The 20,292-nt window shown below is 40.8% G+C and overlaps 1 protein-coding gene across 4 annotated transcripts in view; it reads right to left on the reverse strand.

Annotated features, from left to right (window-relative positions):
- GRID1 (glutamate ionotropic receptor delta type subunit 1) overlaps window positions 1-20,292 on the reverse strand; it is a 680,463-nt gene that overhangs the window by 105,392 nt on the left and 554,779 nt on the right. For all 4 annotated transcript variants that reach the window (XM_043925576.1, XM_043925575.1, XM_043925578.1 and 1 more), the window contains 4 exons: window positions 13,645-13,746; window positions 12,067-12,264; window positions 8,482-8,806; window positions 7,166-7,304 (listed from right to left, as the gene is read on the reverse strand). In XM_043925576.1, the coding sequence (XP_043781511.1) occupies window positions 7,166-7,304; window positions 8,482-8,806; window positions 12,067-12,264; window positions 13,645-13,746 (764 nt within the window). The remainder of the gene's footprint in view (window positions 1-7,165; window positions 7,305-8,481; window positions 8,807-12,066; window positions 12,265-13,644; window positions 13,747-20,292) is intronic.

Here is a 20,292-nt window from a genome sequence, read left to right on the forward strand (position 1 = left end):
TTAATCATGAATGGGAATTTAATTTTGTCAGATTCTTTTCTGTATCATTTGAGGTGATCACATACTTGACTTTTGTCCTTGATTTTTTTTTTTAATGTAGTGAATCACATTCATTGGTTCTCAAATACTGAAACAAGTTATATTCCAAGGATAAGACTGCAGTGGAATATGATGTATTATCCTGTTTATATATTTCTAGATTCAGTGTGCTACCATTTTGTTGAGGATGTTTACATCTAAGTTCATAGGGGATACTGGGCAGTGACTTTCTTTTCTTGTTATATCTTTTTTGGCTTTTGGTATCAGAATTATGTCAGCTTTGTTAAATGAATTAAAAAACATTTTATCCTCTATCTTCTGAAAGAGTTTACAATTAGTGTTATTTAATTGAGTGTTGCTAAAACTCACCAGCAATGCCATCTGGGCCTAGAATTTAATTTGTAGTGAGGCTTACAAATCTAATATCTTTAATAGATGTATCAATATTCATATTTTCTCTTTTTAAATCAGTTTTCATAAACTGTTTTTAAACAAATGTATCCATTTCATTAAGCTGTTAAATTTATTGGGACAAAGGTGTTCATAATATCATCTTATTATTCACTTAAAGCTTAAAAGATCTATGGTGAAATCCCCACTTTCAATCCTGATATTAACACTTTCAGTTTTCTCTAATTTTTCTTGAATAGTCTTTCTTGAGGTTTATTAACTTTATTAAACTTATCAAACAACCAAATCAAATTAAGATCTTGCTAATTTTCTATGTTGTTAAACATACTCTATGTCTTTCTTTAACGCTGCTTTGAGTTTAGCCTGTTCTTATTTTTTTAATCTTTTTTGAGAGGGAAACTAAGAATCTCAAATTTAAGCATTTTCTGCTCCTTATTAGGCATTTAAGGCTATAAACTTTCCTTTAAGCATTGTTTTACCTGCATTCCACACATTTTGATATGTTTTATTTTCATTATCATTTACTTAGAAGTATGTTTTTACATTTCTTTTATGATTTTTTTCTTTGACCATAGGCTTAGAATTATGCTATTTAAATTTCATTGGGAATTTTCTAGTTTTTTTTAAATTGATTTCTATTTTAACTTAATTATAGTGCTAGAACATACTTGGTCAGATTTTGAAATTGACTGTGACTGAGATTTAACTCTATGGCCCAATGAATGCTGCATCTTGGTGAATGCATACGTGAAAAAGATGTGTATTCTGCAACTGTTGGGTATAGTGTTCTATAAATGTCAATTATGTCACATGGGTTGACAGCATTATTTAGATCTTCCATAACCTTATTAGGGTTTCCCTGGTAGCTCAGATGGTAAAAAATCTGACTGCAATGGGGGAGACCTGGATTTGCTTCCTGGGTTGGGAAGATCCTCTGGAGGAGGGCATGGCAACACGCTCCAGCTCCAGTATTCTTGCCTAGAGGATCCCCATGGACATAGGAGCCTGGCAAGTTCCAGTCCACGGGATGGTAACTGACTGACATGACAACTGACGGACACGACGGACTGACTAAGCAGAACATAGCCTTATTAGGTGTTTTTTGTTTCTTTGTTATGTCAATTTCTAAGAGAATGAAATTAAAATTTGGACTATATTAGATGTTTCTATTTCTCCTATTAAATCTGTCATTTTTAAAAATCATTTTGAAGAATAATAGAGCTTTGGATCTGATACAATAATTCATAAATATAAAACAAATAACTACAAAAGTTAGTAGGCATTGGAACAGCATTTCCTCAGAAAAAGCTACTAACTCTGTATTATTCTGATGTGGACATCTACAGTCCTCTGGGGTGAAATGTGAAGACAGGCCAGTGATCCCGCAAAGGGGTGAAAGACTTATCAAATTTTATATCATAAACTTGGATGTCTGTTACATGGTGTAAACACATTTGTCCTTTTATTACTGGATAATCCCCTGTAATGTATGGCATAAAGTAATGTAAAGTAATGTATGGCATAAAGTCTACTTTGTCTAATATTGAGATGGCCTCTTATACTTATAATTTGCAAGGTATATCTTTTCCTTCTTTTTCAATCTACCTGTTCTGTTCAGTTCAGTTCAGTTCAGCCAATCAGTTGTGTCTGACTCTTTGTGACCCCATGAACCACAGCACGCTAGGCCTCTCTGTCCATCACCAACTCCCAGAGTTCACCCAAACTCATGTCCACTGAGTCAGTGATGCCATCCAACCATCTCATCCTCTGTTGTCTCCTTCTCCTCCTGCCTTCAATCTTTCCTAGCATCAGGGCCTTTTCAAATGAGTCACCTCTTCACATCAGGTGGCCAAAGTATTGGAGTTGCAGCTTCAACGTCAGTCCTTCCAATGAACACCCAGGACTGATCTCCTTTAGGATGGACTGGTTGGATCTCCTTGCAGTCCAAGGGACTCTCAAGAGTCTTCTCCAACACCACAGTTCAAAAGCATCAATTTTTCAGCGTTTACCTTTCTTTATAGTCCAACGCTCACAACCATACATGACTACTGGAAAAACCAGAGCCTTGACTAGATAGACCTTTCTTGATAAAATAATGTCTCTGCTTTTTAATATGTAATCTAGGTTGATCATAACTTTCCTTCCAAGGAGAAAGTGTCTTTTAATTTCATGGCTGCAATCGCCATCTGCAGTGATTTTGGAGCCCAAAAAAATAAAGTCTGCCACTGTGTCCACTGTTTCCCCATCTATTTCCCATGAAGTGATGGGACCAGATGCCATGATCTTAGTTTTCTGAATGTTGAGCTTTAAGCCAACTTTTTCACTCTCCTCTTTCACTTTCATCAAGAGGCTCTTTAGTTCTTCACTTCCTGCCATAAGGGTGGTGTCATCTGTATATCTGAGGTGATTGATATTTCTCCTGGCAATCTTGATTCCAGCTGGTGCTTCATCCATCCCAGCATTTCTCATGATGTACTCTGCATATACGTTAAATATGCAGGGTGACAATATACAGCCTTGACGTACTCCTTTTCCTATTTGGAACCAGTCTGTTGTTCCATGTCCAGTTCTAACTGTTGCTTCCTGACCTGCATACAGGTTTCTCAAGAGGCAGGTCAGGTGGTCTGGTATTCCCATCTCCTTCAGAATTATCCACAGTTTATTGTGATCCACACAGTCAAAGGCTTCGACATAGTCAATAAAGCAGAAATAGATGTTTTTCTGGAACTCTCTTGCTTTTTTAATGATCCAGTGAATGTTGGCAATTTGATCTCTGGTTCCTCTGCCTTTTCTAAAACCAGCTTGAACATCTGGAAGTTCATAGTTCACGTATTGCTGAAGCCTGGCTTGGAGAATTTTGAGCATTACTTTACTAGCGTGTGAGATGAGTGCAATTGTGCAGTAGTTTGAGCATTCTTTGGCATTGCCTTTTTGGGGACTGGAATGAAAACTGACATTTTCCAGTCCTGTGGCCACTGCTGAGTTTTCCAATTTTGCTGACATATTGAGTGCAGCACTTTCACAGCATCATCTTTTAGGATTTGAAATAACTCAACTGGAATTACATTACCTCCACTAGCTTTGTTCATAGTGATACTTCCTAAGGCCCACTTGACTTCACATTCCAGGATGTCTGGCTCTAGCTGATCATGTTTATCTGGGTCATGAGGATCTTTTTTGTATAGTTCTTCTGTATATTCTTGCCACCTCTTCTTAATATCTTCTGCCTCTGTTAGGTCCATAGCATTTCTGTCCTTTATTGAGCCCATCTTTGCATGAAATGTTCCCTTGGTATCACTAGTTTTCTTGAAGAGATCTCTAGTCTTTCCTATTCTATTGTCTTCCTCTATTTCTTTGCATTGATTGCTGAGGAAGGCTTTCTTATCTTTCCTTGCTATTCTTTGGAACTCTGCACTCAAATGGGTATATCTTTCCTTTTCTCCTTTGCTTTTCACTTCTCTTCTTTTCATAGCTATTTGTAAGGCCTCCTCAGACAGCCATTTTGCTTTTTCATTTCTTTTTCTTGGGGATGGTCTTGATCCCTGTCTCCTGTACAATGTTACGAACCTCCGTCCATAGTTCATCAGACACTCTATCAGATCTAGTCCCTTAAATCTATTTCTCACTTCCACTGTATAATCATAAGGGATTTGATTTAGGTCATACCTGAGTGGTCTAGTGTTTTCCCCACTTTCTTCAATTTAAGTCTGAATTTGGCAATCTACCTGTGTTTATGTTTAAAATGCTGTAAACAGCATATTTTTCCAGTTTTATAGCTGTTATTGATAGGAGGTCTAGTCAGATACCTGTTACTTATCATGGCATGTGGAGTAAGTCTCATAGTCTTTTTCTTGAGTACCATTAATATGCACCACCTTTCTTTCCCAGTTTGTGGTACCCTGAAGGCAGGAACTGATGGATAGCTCTATTAAAATGCATTTGTTAGTTGCAGCCAATCGCTTCAGGCTATTAGGATTTCATAGACCACTTTTTTCTAATTGTTGACAGTGCTATCCAAACTTTAATGTGAATAAAAATCACTTGGAGACCTACTTAGATACAAATTCTGGTTCATGAGACCTGAGATAAGGACTGAGAGTCTTATGCCAGCAGTGTTGGTCTGAGTACCACACTATGAATAGCATGGATGTGTAGGTCTTGCTAGCTCACAAAGAGTCAACCAGGTCTTCTATGTCACAGGATACTAACTTGTACGATTTGACGGTGAAAAGTGAATATGTGAAAGTGTGAAGCTAGCAATATGTAATAAAGTAGAGGACAGTGGAACCAGAGGCAACCTGAAGGGTGTTACCATCACCAAAGTCATTCAAATTTAAATATTCAGCATACTAAGCTGCCAAAACCCCCCACAAACTTGCAAAGTAAATTCAGGTCACATCCAACTGTTTATGATTCCTGTTCAATTTCTTACTCCATACATTAATTTAAAAAATGGAAACTTCACATCCAAATTTACAAAATGGAAAATGACAAAACTTTCAGAAAAACAAACAAAATATCCAAGATTATCTTCAGGTCTAGGACGTGGCAGAGTTAGACTTAACACCAAAAGCATGATTCAGAAAAGAATAAATTTATAAATTGAACCCCATAAAAATTAAAAAATTTTATTTGTGAAAGATTTTGTTAAGAAGTTGAAAAACAACTTCAGAGAAGGGGAAAATATTTGCAAACCATACATCTGGCAAGGAACCAGTATCTAAAATATATAAAGAACTTTCAAAACTCAACATTAATAAACAATCCAGTGAGAAAATGGGCAAAATACATAAAGATATATTTCATCAAAGAAAATACAGCAATAAGCACATGAAAAGGTATTCACTATAATTAGTCATTAGGGAAGCTAAAAGCCACAATGCACTATTTCACCATGACTATCAGAAGGTAAAGTAAAAAACTACTGATACACTAAATACTGGCAAAGATGAAAAGAAACTGGATCATTCCTACATCCGTAGTAGTGATTTAAAGTGATAGGTACTCTAGAAAGCAGTTTGATCATTTTTTTTTTATAAAACTCAACAAGCTATTACCACAAGATACGGCAACTGCATTTTTGGATATGTATTACCTATTAACGAAAATGTATGTTCACACAAAAACCTTCACATAAATATACACAGTAGCTTTATTCATAATTGCCCCAAACTGGAAAAAACCTAGATATCCTCAATGGGGGGACTGTTAAATAAATTGTGTTACATTGGATTCTACCGAGCAACAAAAAGCAATGAACTATTAATACACAAAACAATTCGAAAGAATCTCCAGAGAATTATACTGAAAGAAAAAGCTAATCCTAAAAGTGGTGTTTCTATTTATATACTACATATTTGAAATGACAAATTTCAGAGATAGAGAGCACATTAGTGTCTGCTAGGTGTTAAGATTGGGACAAGAGGCAAAGAAGTGGGAAGGAGGTGGGTGTGGTTATAAAAGAACACCACAAGGAATTCTTATAGAAACAAAATTATTATACTTAGTATCTTTACTGTGGTGGTGGATACACAAATCTACATATACAATAAGACTGTATAAACTGAAATGCATACACAGACACATACACACACAGAGAAATGAGTGCAAGTATGAGAGGAGAAATTTGAATAGACTCAGTCAATTGTATCAATGTTCATATCCTGGTTTTGCAAAATGCTACCATTAGGTGAAACTGGCTAAAAGATATTCTGAGATCTCTCTGCATTATTACTTATAATTGCAAATGAATCTATAATTATCTCAATAAAAATGTCAATTAAAATTAAAACGAGACCATATCATTCTGAATTTTTAATCCTAATCAAGGAATCTCTCCTCTTTCAAACAGGCAGTTGGGAGCTACAGAAACTGGTTGAGTATGGATGACTTGACTAGGATCGTGGATCAAAAGAATTGATATAATGATAGTAAGTATGATGAATTAAAGGAGAAATTACCAAAGGCAGAGACACAGAAAAGCATAATCAGGGATCAAAAAAGAGGTGATATTGAGGTTGATATTGCACCCAAAGAAGTGTGGACTAAATCTGTGCCACTGGTCAGTTCAGCAACCACATAGACAGCAGACATTCACTTTATCCAAGTTCTTTTGTAATTCACACAGTATGTGAGAATCTGATTATAAAGCAAAGGCATTTCTGAGTTATTTCACTATGTTGAACTAATTCTTTTATGCCCTATTTTTAACATTTTGGTTAAAATGAAAAGTTTTAGTTCTTGGTTTCAGTAATTTTACAATTTTATAACTGTAAGTGAAATACATTTTCTAATCACTACGATAATTGGCATGCTTTAGAAAATATTTTTTTAGGTGTTTGAAGATTGGAGAATTGGAGAAACATATTAGATTTGTGGTTTTAATTAAATGTTTAGAAAATTTTGATTAAATAAGTTTGTAATCAATATTGAAATGTCTGAGGACATTTGATTTGCTGATTTTTAATTTTTTGACTTATTAGTTACAAGTAGAATTTAAATGTTCAAAGAAATACTAGTCAGTGAATTTATGCATGTATTTAATTGTACATAAAATAAAATACAACAGGAGTGAAGTTCCTCATGCATTAACGATTACCACCATCAAACTGCAGATCTGGAATCTAAGTCCTTCTCTGCCTCCATGACACCAGGCCACCGTGGCCAGGTTTGCATCCTCTCTTTACAGCCTTCTGGAAGGAGTAATGGACCTTACCTTATGGGGTTGTCCATCCTGGACACTGTGAGGAAGGCAGCGAGATTGGCTGTGTAGGAGGAACACACGATGAGAGTGAAGAGCCACCAGCTGCCCATCACAATTCTCATTGCCATGGAGTTCACTGAGGATTCTCCACCTGGAGGAGACAGGCAAAGGGGATTGGTCCGGGGTTTCTGCTCTCACTCCTATCCCCATAAATTCTCTGCCCTGCAGCCAGGCATTGGGAACCACCCCTGGTCATGAGCTGCAGATCAACAAAGTGACTGCCAGCTGGTTATGGTGGACTCTGACAGTTCTGGAAATAAAATCCTAGGACCACCAATCTCAGAAAGGGGTGGAGGACCACAAAATACAGAAAAGTTAGGCTTGGCATTTTTACTGATAGGATGTTTTTGAAAATGCCCAACAGTAGAGTTCTGAATATTAAACTCTTCCCCTTAGAAGATTCTCCTCACTGTCGAGAATTTCCAGGGTTGCAACCCTAGGTAAGGTCCCTATCCATTTTAAATTCACATGAAACAGTCTCAGGAACTCTGTAAATGTAAAATTATCTTATACCTAGAGGGTTCTCTAGCTTTCTTTTAAGCCTCAGAAACGAGATGTACCATATCACTTTTATTAATATTCGGCCCTCAATAGATGACTTTTTTCTATGATTTTCAGAAATCATTGTATATGACTTATAGTCCGAAGCTGCCTCTTTGAGGTCAATCATTCCTCCTCGGTGTCTCAGGTGGTAGCAAAAGAAAGCTCCTTGCTGACTATTATTATATAACCTCTCAAGCAGATAATACATAGTTTGCTATGGTGCAGATAAGTCCAGGACTCACATTAGGAACTTTGCAATTTGCTGTTTCCCATCAAAACTGTAACTCCCCAAGTGCTATCTAGATTTCTCTGAGATAGGAGACTGAATCTCAAGAATGGCTGGAGTATTGCTTAGATGACTGCAAAACAATTGTGGTTTTTTAGCCCATGTCAACTTCACATTTAAGCAAGATAGCTTCATTTGACAACCACGTCTGCATAACAATCAATCTAATGTGGGAGGGGAGGAAAGTGCAAAGCAGGACTAGAAGTTAATTTTATCTAAAGAGGAAAATCAGGACTCAAAGTTCTTTTTTTTTTTTATCATTTCATTTTACTTTCTATCTGATAATACTTGGAGTACAGCATGATATTAGGGCCATCTTAGAAGTTAAATAAAATTGCATTTAAAATGACTTTGGGAACATGAATCTAAGAATGTTGTCATCGGACAAGTCCTTCCAGGACCCTGGGGTTACTCCGGCATGGAGGAACCGGGAAGGTACCTTGTTGTACGAAGGCTCCGTAGACGATCCAGATGGCACTGTGCAAGGTGGCGGAGGCGGATGGCCGGGGCTGGGCTGCACTCTGAGCCCTCACGGCCTGTATCCGGTTCAACACGAAAATCAGCACACCAACCACGGGGATGGCTGCCGCAATGCAAGCCCACACGGCGAAATCAAATGGAGCAAAGAGGGAGAAGATGCTGATTTTCTCCTCGGGCTTCTTGATGAGGATTCCCACCGAGTAGTCCATGTACCGCTTGCTGAAGTCCACAACACTCTCCCTCTCCGGGGTGATGGTGATGGCGGAGATGGCCAGATCTGCTCTCTGAAAGGCAAACCCATCTGGTCAGAAGGCAGTCCTCCCATTACTGCTGGGTTCTAAATTCGCCCAAGGCCTGTCCACTGCCCTTTGGGTTGTTCAGTTCAGAGGAAAAGGCTTCAAGTGTTGACACCTCATGACTTTGAACATTGTAAGGAAAATCCAGCCCCAGGTTGTGTGCCATTACCACCTTCACCTTACAAATATCTCCCCCAAACCCTAAAAACTCTTGGAAACCACTTCTGGAGGAGTCTATCACCATTTTCATTTCTGTGTGAATTGTAGGTTTTCTTCATTTTCTTAATGATTCCCTTAGTGAACTATCTCTTTTCTTTTACTGGTATTTCCATCTTACTGCCCACCCTTCTCCCCACCCTGTCTTCTGTCTTCTGGACTTGTCTTCATCCTTCCTAGACTTCAAGACCACAGGGACACTCCCATTATTCTATCAAACCTCTCCAAACTCCATCAGCCCACACAGATACATCTCTTCTCTAAAATACTTTTGAAGTTCTATGGAGAGTGTACAACTACCTTGAATCTCATTAGAGTATCAGTCCTAGGTTGCTTTATATGCAGGCTCTATGCCAGAGAGTAGCATATTCCAAGAAAAAAGGGATCATCTTCCTTCTTCCACTTTCCTTAACTCATGGCTTCTCAGACATATGGTTGATTCTTCCTTTAGTAAAGCCATGCAGTGAAGGGGCCCCCAGGGCATCCTCTGCTGTGACCTCAAAAGTACCTTCAAAGATTTTTGCTTTCCAAGATGAGCTTAATTTAAAAATAGACAAAGACCCCATTAAGATGAAACTAGATTGTGAGGTTAAAGCTGCCAAGACTGGTGGAGACTAAGATCCTTACGCCTGAGTTGATGCTGGCATAAGAGCATTAAAATTGTACAGTGATCATCTCTATCTTGGCTCTCTAAGTAGGAGGCACTGTCAGAACTAGGTTTATTTTAGAATGACCAGTTGTGACAGCTTATCCAAACTACATATTCAAACTGGGGAAAACTACATAGGAGAATTTTATCAGGTCCAATATGCAGGCTGGAGGGGCAGATATACTGATTGCCAAACTGAAATCCAACAACATACCTAGAATAAAGAGACAAAAATGTTGGAGGTGACCATGTGAGCTCTCAAACTTGCCACATGTGCATTTCTTGTTCTTGCTTCTCTTCTCAGAAACCCAAGATCCAGGGAGATTTTTTGTTGTTCTTGTTGGTTGGTTGGTTTGTTTGTTTTGTTTATGCTTGGAGAATATTTAAGGACTGAGAAGGAAATCTAGGGGATCAGGATAGGTTAACAACATAGGATGGAGGGAAACTAACGTATGAAACCAGGTCCAGAGAAGGCACAAGGGAGGTGACTGGTGACACAAGTGAGGGGTGAGCTGTAATAGGAGGAAAAACACTCCCCACGCTGAAACTGGGGATGAGAGCACATGTCTGCAGATGTGATCTTTATAGGACGTTGAAGTAGAATCTCATGTTCAGATGCCTTCATTTCTTTCCTTAATAGAGGAGCACTTCTTTTTTCTAGTTTAAGATAGGAGATTATTAGATTGCTTGAGGAAAAAGATAAAATTTTGCAACAGTTTTAAGGAATGTTGCCAAGGGAGCAGTAAAGGCCATGTTAAGGAACTGGGGCTGTCCTGAAGGCCCAGCTGAGGTGGAAGGCCACACATTGTTTATGCATCCATCTGGACAAACTTGTGGCTTTCTCTTTTAATTGCATACAGCAACCTGGATGGCAGGGTCAGAAGGTAGGTAATAGAACCAAGTCAGGGTTTCAAGGTAACAAGAAATCAATAATTTAGGAGAATCACAAAAGATGAAGGGAACAGGAGTTTACCTGGACAACCACAGAAGGCACACCAGATGGGAAAGGATGCCATACCAGAAAGACACAGAAATCTTAAAGAATGAACCTCAGATACATATGCCAAGTGAAAAGTGTCAGACACAAAAGACTGGTATGGTATGTCTGCTTTATAGTACATATTTGCAAAAGCAAATCTATAGACTTAGAAAGGAGATTAAGGGTTGCCTGGGGCTGGGGCTGGAATGGGATTAATTGTAAATGAGTATGACGAATCTCATTGGGGTGATGGAAGTATTGCAAAATTAAGACATGATAACGGTTGCACAGCTCACTAAATTTCCTAGAAATCATGAATGATACATCTGAAATGGGTACAGATTATATTTAAATTATTCCACAATAAAGTTGTTATAGGTTTGGCTTTTGCTTTCCCTTTCTTTTTTATATTAAGTTGATTTAATGAGCAATTTCTTGTCATTAATAGGATTAAAATGCATGCTACTGGAAAAAAATGACAGCTTAGGAGATACTGGAGAGAACACAGGTATCCTGTCTGCCTTTATGGGTTTATAAAGAAAAGGACTTGTGTTTTAAGATAAAATGCCAGAGTCAGAAGGATGACAGGTTGTAGTCATGGAGTGGGACAGTGACAGCAACATGTAAGATGCTAACAGGATGCACGGGGACAGGTACTCCAAGGTCACTGGAGATGAATGGTCAAAGCACTGGAAGCCCAGGGTTATCTGTAGGGATGTCAGAAATGTCAAGACTGATGGTGAGGGAGGGCTTGAGCAGATCCACCAATGTAAACGGCTGTCAGTAAATAACCTAGAGGTCACAGGATGGCAGGGGCAAGGATGGGGACACAGTGAATTGGCCTCATGCCATGGGGACCTAGGTTCCACAGGAAAGAGGAAGAATAAAGATTTGAAATTAATCTGAGGCACTGGGGAATGCAATTTCACTTATCCATAGCAATGCAGACACACCTATACACTCATTTACACGCATACATGCATGTGGACACACACCAGACACACCCACCCACTTCTGTGGGCCATGAAGAAGAGAATAAGCATGCACCAGTCTCCCCTACCCCTGTCCCCATGAAAACTGGGTTCCTATTGCAGCTCAAATGTGGGGGTAGATTTCATGAAGAGTGGATTATAGAACAGGCACAATGGGTGTTTCAAAGGAATGACAGCAATGGACATAGAAGGAAAACCCAGAGTGCCTGGGAATTAGAAAATAAAAGTAAGAATGAGTACAGCAGGGAGGAGGGTGAGTGTGGAGGAAAAGAGATCCTTATTGTGTGGAGAAGGGTAACTACAATCTGTCTAGCTGGTCCTGAGGTTCCAACTTCATAATGGGTCCAATTAAGACATCACCCCAGAGGCAGACTAGGGGGCCCCTCCCCATGGATCTGCTTTTGGGACCTACCTTGCTGATGAGCTCCCCGATCATCCCGTTCCAGGAGGTGTTATGGAGCTGGTGACCGTACCTGCCATCGGGGGCCTGGTAAATCTCGTATTTGAAGCCCAGAGCCTTGGCCAGTGCATCCAGGACATCAATGGAGAACCCTTTGTAGCGCTTGGGCTGTCCAAGAATGTTCTCAGCCACCATCACAAAAGGCTCTTCCTGAGGACAACAGAATGAACGTTTTTCAACTAAATCACCGGTTCATTAACACACATCTTTCCAGGGTCTTACTGGAAAGACCAACCTGATGAACCATAATTTCATAACGTTTGTGGACACATGCACTCTATTTACCCAATTTAGGCCTGGAGTCTGAACCTCTCTGCCCTTTTCTAAAGTGGTTTATGGACACTCAGGATACAGTGCACGGGAAAATCCCTCCAACCAGCAGACTGATGGAGGAACAGATTTATTTGTCCTCTGTCATTTCAGACTCAGCTCAGCATCCCATGCTCCTAGGATAACATGGCTTGTTTTCATGCCTTCATTTGTGACATTCAGGACTCTGTCCTTTGGAAATGCTGTAATTCTTTAGGACACACATAAAAAATGTGAATACCTCTCATCTGGGCTAATAAATGACAACAGAGTCTGTGAACTGGGTTGAGAGAAGACTATTACATCTATGAGACTGGACTAGAAAAATGGATGCCAAGTCACAAGACAAGGTCACACCACATGGCAGATTAAACCTCACTGTCCAAAAGTCCAAAGTCAGGCCATGAGTGCATTAACACATTTTGTGCCATGTCACATGTGCTCCTATAGGGCACGTGGTCATCTGGAAAATACCTCAGCCTTCCCCATCATAATCCTGTGAAACTGAAAAAGAAGGGGCCTTATGGCAACAGCCCCAGAGACTACATTTCATTAATTTAATTTGGTTGTGGGGGGATAAGGTACAATGCTTATTCATGGTGTGCATATGGGGACTGCAGGAATGTCAGTATCTGTCTTCCAAGCTAATAAGAGATAAATCTAAAATGTCTCCTCCAGCTCTAAAAAGTTGAAGAAAGAAATGGGAAGGAAGATGCTTCTAAGGTAACTGAAAAATGTAAAAGTCTGTGGTTCCAGGAAAACCATGCAGAGAAATTGCAACAAATGGCCTTCATTGTAAACTTTGTGGCACATATTCTATCAATGGTGCTGTATTCTAGAAGGATGTTTTCCCAACATCTTTCTGGGGACTCTAGCTAGCAGCAAAAATCTCCTAAGGACAACCAGTAGGTCAAAATCCTACATCCAAAAACAAGTAGAGCTGTTATCCCCACTCTGGGGTTCAGCCCTGGTTATGGATGAGTGGCCCTTCTCTAGAGCAGCCCAGTGACCTGCCATGGAGGGTCTCAGAGGCCCTGGAGGAGAATCTCCAATCTTACTCTTCCTTCACTATTCACAAAATTCTTTGAGTGAAAAGCCTATGAAAGCTCAGGCCACTACTGAAGATCCCCTTGTCTCCAAACTCAGCATTAAGCCAAACAGAGAGAAGCCCCTGACTCAAAGCCGGAATGGCAGACCTCCCCCATGAGCCCAGGATCCTACCAAGACAGTCACCACTTTGAGAGTCAGTCCTTGGAGGCGGCTGCCCATGGGCCTCTCCTGCAGGCTTCCATTCAGCCCCTTCTCCGAGTCCCACGTCGCCAGCTGTGAAGGAGAAAGGGAATGTGAGGGACAGACAGGCACCTGTGCAGACCTTAGGAATCAACTGCTGAAGTGGGCTCCTGAGTCAGACAGCTACATAGGCAGCAGCCCTAGAAGCTTCCCAGAGACCCAGAGCCATCTTACAACCTTGGAAAGAATAAAGGTGTGACAGATAGAGCTCCACCTCCTCCATCAGCTCACTTGAAGACTTAACACATGCTTGAAATGAAATCAATTTGTAGGAACTTGTTTACAGAATAAACATTTATGTCCAATTTCATTCTGTCCACCCACTGAGGCCATATCATCATGCTTCCCACAAAGCGCCCTCTTTCTTTAATGCTCCTTTGACTTGCACAAGCCAGTGGTCCTTGAGATCAGTTGCTTCACCAGGGCAAGATGAATGAAGTTTAACAGTGAAACAAGTAACAAAGACCCAGGTTTACAGCTTGTGTTGCACCCTGATGCCAACTGCAAGAAGGACCAAGAGCTCACTGTCTTACGCAGTGCAAACTTCATAATTTTCCCTGACAGGTAGATAGTAGTCAAGAATACACATGCCTTGGGTCTGCCACATCCTCCCAAGCCTGCAGGATCTAATAGATGCATCCCATCTCTGTCAGGCACCTTAAGATGATCAAGGAGATGCTATCCTGGCTCAGAAACACTTGCAGACACAGATGCCCTAGAGACTTCCTCTCTTCCCTGCATCCCTGCAGGGCCTGAGCAACAATGATAAACCCTTTGTCTGATCAGTGATTTTCAATCATTAATTGGTGAGCTGTAAAAAATATAGATAGTGGCCCCATCTAGAGCCAACATAATCAGGATCTTAGTGCTTGGGCATAAGAAAGGTTAATGCTTTCCCAGTGATCCTGATTGAAAACCTCTACTCTTCCAGTTCACTGGGGCTCTGACTTAGCTGCACATTAGAATCTCTTAAGAGGGCTTTTAAAACATCCTAAAGCCTGGGTCCTACCCATAGAGATTCTGATTCAATTGGTCAGTAGTGGACTAGATATGGATCATTTAGCTCCCAGAAGATTTTAAGGCACAACCTGGATTGTGAACCACTGCTATAGATGAAAGCAGTGATCTTCAAACCATAATATGCAGACAAATCACCCTGATCCGGGACCTGAGATTATTCCTGTCTAACAAGCTCCCAGGTGCTGCTGCTGCTGATCCATGGACCATCAGTTCAGTAGCAAGGGGTTAAAATTCAGATTGTCACAGACAGTATCTTACGCTTCATCAGAGAAAACCCACAAGACCCTGAGTTGGGCTGAGCAAAAAGAATTACCCCTCTGTGGAAAAGTGTCACCAGGTGCCCTAAAGGAGGCACCAATAGCATCACTTAAGGACACATCTACTCTCCCAGCATTTCTCATAGCCCTGATATCTTCAGCAAGTTTAGGGCACACTTAGCCTTGACTATGAGGCCACAGTTTCAGAATCTGTGGGGCCGCTCTGCCTGGAAAATACTAGAACACTGAGGCCTACAGCAGAGACATCAGAATGAGCTATGTGATTCTAGAACCAGTTTAAAGGAACATAGAAACTCCTGTTGTCACTTTGGATGTGAAACCAGCTAAGACCCACTTCACCCTAAATAATAGGATGTCTGGCAGTGATGAGGATCGTTTAGTTAGAGCATGCCCATATACTCTGAGGATCTCCCCACAGTCATCACTAACTCAATTGTGGGGAATTTCAGTGAAGAGCAAAGTTAAGATCTATCCTAAGCCCTCTGCAAAGACATGAAAGATGTCACACTCTGGAAACTGGTATAGTGAAAAGGAAACCTTGTGGCTATCTCTCCATTGAGTCTCAGGAAATAGCCCTGGGACTCAGGATCAGCTCCTTCAGCTGGATGCAAATGCTGGTCAAAGTGAAAAGACAAACTCAGACAGAAGCAAGGTGTTGACTCCTTACATTCTTTGGACCCTGTGATACTGGACTTAGGGGACTCAGGGTGTGGATTTGGGCAGCCTGCACCTCATCCCCAGAATTGTTTAGCCCAGGCATTGGGGCTGCTTAACCCTGTGAGGTCTGTTGCATTCCCTGGACTGGGTGGTATGATGAAGGTCCCCTTTACTCCCTTGTGATTTACAGAGTTACAATGGAAGCAATGATGACATGTCAGTTCCAGGGACTGGATATTCTGCTCTGCACCAGGACTTGAATTCCTGACACCTGCCGCCCAGCTTCCTCGGCACTGGTGAAGGGGCATCTCCACTCTGTGCTGCTCTGGCTTGGACGAGCACCTGGAATGAGGCTCTGCTTGGCATTGATCACCCAGACTTCATCTGTCTTTCCACTGGGATTATAATCAGTCATGGGAGTAGAGGCAGGAAGAAGCACTCGGGATAAGGCCCTGTCTGTCTAGGGTTTTAGCTCAGCTGTGACAAGGGCTCCAGCTCTTCAACCTTGTCCACACCATCCTCTGCTTCTAGCCCACTGCCCAGCTCAGGGCAGCAGCATCTCTGCCCCAGGGTATTGCAACAGCATTTCCGCTGATCTCATTACACTGTCTTCCAGCCCTCCTCCATTGTGCTGATGTTTATCTTAAATAAAATCAAACATGGACTATGTTAATTAAAATTTCCTAATCAATTCCTATTTCCTAAAGAATAAGTCCTAACACTTTTCAACTCAGCCAAAAAGAAAGCCCTTTCTGATCTAGACCCAACCCTGACAGTCAGCTCCAGCACACTCCAACTCTAAGCCCCTCATCTTTCTCATGCACATGGTGTTCCCTCCTCTTCACATTCCAGTTCCTTCTGCCTGGAATGCCACTTCTCTTCAACTGGGTCTGTTACACTCTTACTCAATTTCTTTCTTTCTTTCTTTTTCCTTTCGGCCGAGTGGCAGGCGGGATTTTAATTCCCCAACCAGCTATTGAACCCATGCCCCTTGCAGTGGAAGCACAGATCCCTAATCACTGGACCACCAGGGAATTCCCTCAATTTTCTAAAAAAATAAAAAAGAAAAGCTTTCAACGGTATTATTTTTAGATTCACAAAGAAAGTCACAGAGATTGTGCAGAGACTGTCCATAAACCCCACCCCCAGTTTCCCTTGTAGTTAAGGAGTTAGTTTCATCATACATTTCCTCACAGTGTTAGTCCCTTGGTCGTGCCTGACTCTTTGCGACCCCACTGACTACAGCCCACCAGCCTCCTCTGTCCATGGAATTCTCCAGGCAAGAATACTGGAGTGGGGTGCCATTTCCTTCTCCAGAGGATTTTCCAACCCAGCGATCGAACCCAGGTCTCCCACATTGCAGGAGGATTCTTTGCCGTCTGAGCCACCAGGGAAGATCTATTTTGGCTCAATTAAACTATTAGGAAACCTCTACAAATCTCCACTTACAAAGAGATGAAACTAAAGAAAAGTTGTTGTTTAGTCACCAAGTCATATCCGACTCTTTGCGACTCTATGGACTGTAGTCCGCTAGGCTCCTCTGTCCATGGATTTCTCCAGGCAAGAATACTGGAGTGGGTTGCCATTCCCTTCTCCAGGGGATCTTCCTGACCCCTGGAAGATTGACCCCAGGGATTGAACTTGGGTCTGCTGCATTACAGGCAGATTCTTTAATGTCTGGGCCTCATAACTAATGAAATATTTAGCTCAAATCTCCACCATTGATACAGAGCTGCAGTAGAAATGGTCTTCCACTCTGGACCTAAGTCTGTGATCCTGTTGTGCTATTTGGGTTTTTTACCTTATTCCCTGGGATCAAAACCCCATCTTCATAAACTGTCTCTAGAGTCTCGGGTTCTTGGATTGTACCTTGCCCTGCGTACTCCAATCTCCAGAGTTTCTAACCTTGTCTAAATGCCATTCTCCTTGAGAAGATCAACTCCCTATTACTAGCATGGATTTTGGGAACTTGGAAATATTAAATCAGCATATATTTAGGAGCCAATAGATCTATGCTCTAGGTATGTTTCCACCACTTACCTTAGTGACCTCAGCACATTTTATAGCATGGTACTAAATCACAAAAGGCAATAAATATTTCTGAATAAATTTATCTTCACTGAAATTCCATTTTCTTATCTATCTATAGATAGATACAGATATAGATAGATATCTTTCTTATCTATAAAATGGAATAAAAATGCCTTTCTGCCTACCATACTGAAGAGCTACTCAAAGGAGAAAATTATTTTAAAATAATACATTAAAAATTGGGGCTTCCCTGGTGGCTCCGTGGTAAAGAATTTGCCTGCTAATGCAGGAGACATGGGTTCAATCCCTGATCTGGGAAGATCCTACATGCTGAGAACAGCTAGTCCTGTAACTAGAGAGTAGCCCCCTCTCTGCACAACTAGAGAAAAGCCTGCCCAGCAACTAAGACTCATCTCAGACAAAAATAAAAATAAAGAAATAAAATTATAAAAAACTTTAAAAGAAGCAGTAGATTAAAAACCCATAATAACAAAGTAAAGGATCAGGATATAAAAAGGTATGTACAATGTGACCTTAATTGTGTGTGTTTTTTAAAGGCAGTGGTTAAAGTGGGACGAAATATATTTAAATGCAATATTTGGATTTATCTTAGTGGTAGAATTATGAATAACCATGATTACCTTTTTATGTTTTTCTAGGCTTTTAGCAGGTTTTTCTTTCCTTTCACAAAAAAAAGGAAAATAAGATTTTGACAAAAATAACTAGCACAGGTAATGAAGCCAAATCTAGTCACATGTACTTGTGTGATTGAGGGCTGAGTGGAAGGAAGCAATCAGAGTCAAATTATCTGTCATAAGGTCAAGGCCAGGGTGAGAGTCAGAACTCAAGATAATAGTCCTCTGGCTACAAGGAGCTATGGTTGAGGTGCCCGTCTCCTCGAAGAGGCACACATCAAGGCTCTCTGGGACAGCATCTTATATTCTAAGATATTTCCAAGATGCCGTGGGGCCCAAGAACCTGTTGGGTTTGGAGACAGGGCAGTGGCCCCTCCTAGGACCCAACTCCATGCAGACAGGCAATCTTTCTCCACTAAGGAAGAAGGGCAGCCCCAAATCATGTTAGTAACTTCTCAAGCCATCCTACAGCTAAGTCATTTAAATCAAAGTGCAACTACATAAGAAAAAAAAAATTCCTTCAACCTGTAATTATTATTCCTGTTTCTTTTGTCTGAAAGTATTTAGGGCTTAAAGATTTTTATTTTATTGTTTTTCAATACAGATTTCTCTCTCCCTGGCCTTCAGGCATCCTGTACTCTGACAAAGAAAGAAAAAATACTTCAAAGAGAAACCAAAATTCTGCCTTCAAACACATCAAAGTAACCATGTTCCAGGATCCTAGATCCTTGGAGTCGAGCAAGAAAGTTTATTATTCCCTCACATCAGCCTGAAGCCGAGCACCCTAGGCTGAGTGAATCTCCCTATTTCCACAAACAGGCTCTTGCCCTAATCTTAACACCAGAGTGGTAAACCCTCATCATTTCTGAGTGAGGTCATCTCTCTGAGCACCTGATATGTAAGATCAGAACACAGAAAGTCACATCCTTTTCAAACAAAATCTTTTGTTTAAAATACTTCAGTGGAAATTAAAAATAAAATAAAAGCCTGTAAGTGGATTCCCAAACTTGCAGTCCATCAAGATGAGGAGAGACTGTGTTCTGCCTCCCTCCTGAGGGTGCCTGGGGCTCCCAGTTCAGAAAGCTGGAGAAAAACTTTCAGATAATAAAAGCTAAATGAGGCTGATAGGCTTGATAAATGGGAAGCCAGGAAAATCTTTCACCCGGAGAAGTCCTGACACTTAGTCATAGAGCTGCAGACCATTTCATTTGTACATAAGTGCATCTACGTTGACTTTCCTCTTGCATTTTGCAGACAGAATTTTGTTTATGGGATCAATGAATTTATGGCCACAGACACCCACTTTTGACAGCTGACCTGTCAAGATCAGAGCCTGAAAAACTAATTTCCAGCACTGTTAAACAAAATGAGAACTGCCGCTATTTGATAAGACAGCTATGGTTTTCATTCATTGCCAAGATCTGCTCTATCCAAACCAGAAGCGAGGATGGAGCCAGAGGTTACAGCACAATCATCGCTTGAAAAGAGATATATGGTCTCAAAATCTGATGATGACAAACAACTGTTCAAGAGATCAGCCAATTGGAGAGTAAATTTCATAAACCACTGGTCTCAGGAAAATATATTTCTTTGAGTCAATCAGGGTATTCTTCATATTAGCATTTGAGTTGTGAGATACAGGGGTTTGGGACTTTGTGGCCTATCCTTATTAAATGCAGGACTATTAACCCTAAATGAGACAGACCTCATTTGGAAGACTGGGCTTTGCGGTCTGTCATCTAGTTATAGAGGTGTTGAAAAGTGTTGGTTTCTTTCCCTGGGGAGGAGGAAGGAGAGAAGCGACAATCCAACTGCTTTACAGCCCAGAATATGACCAGCTTCATGCATTGAGCCTTGCCAATTCTTTGGGAGGGAAGGAGGAAGAGAAGAAGGAAAGTAGGTTTGCTTAACCACAAATCTCATGCATGTGTGTGTGCTCAGCTGCTTCAGCTGTGTCC

This window comes from Cervus elaphus, chromosome 15, assembly GCF_910594005.1.
Source record: "Cervus elaphus chromosome 15, mCerEla1.1, whole genome shotgun sequence".
Lineage (NCBI taxonomy): Eukaryota > Metazoa > Chordata > Mammalia > Artiodactyla > Cervidae > Cervus > Cervus elaphus.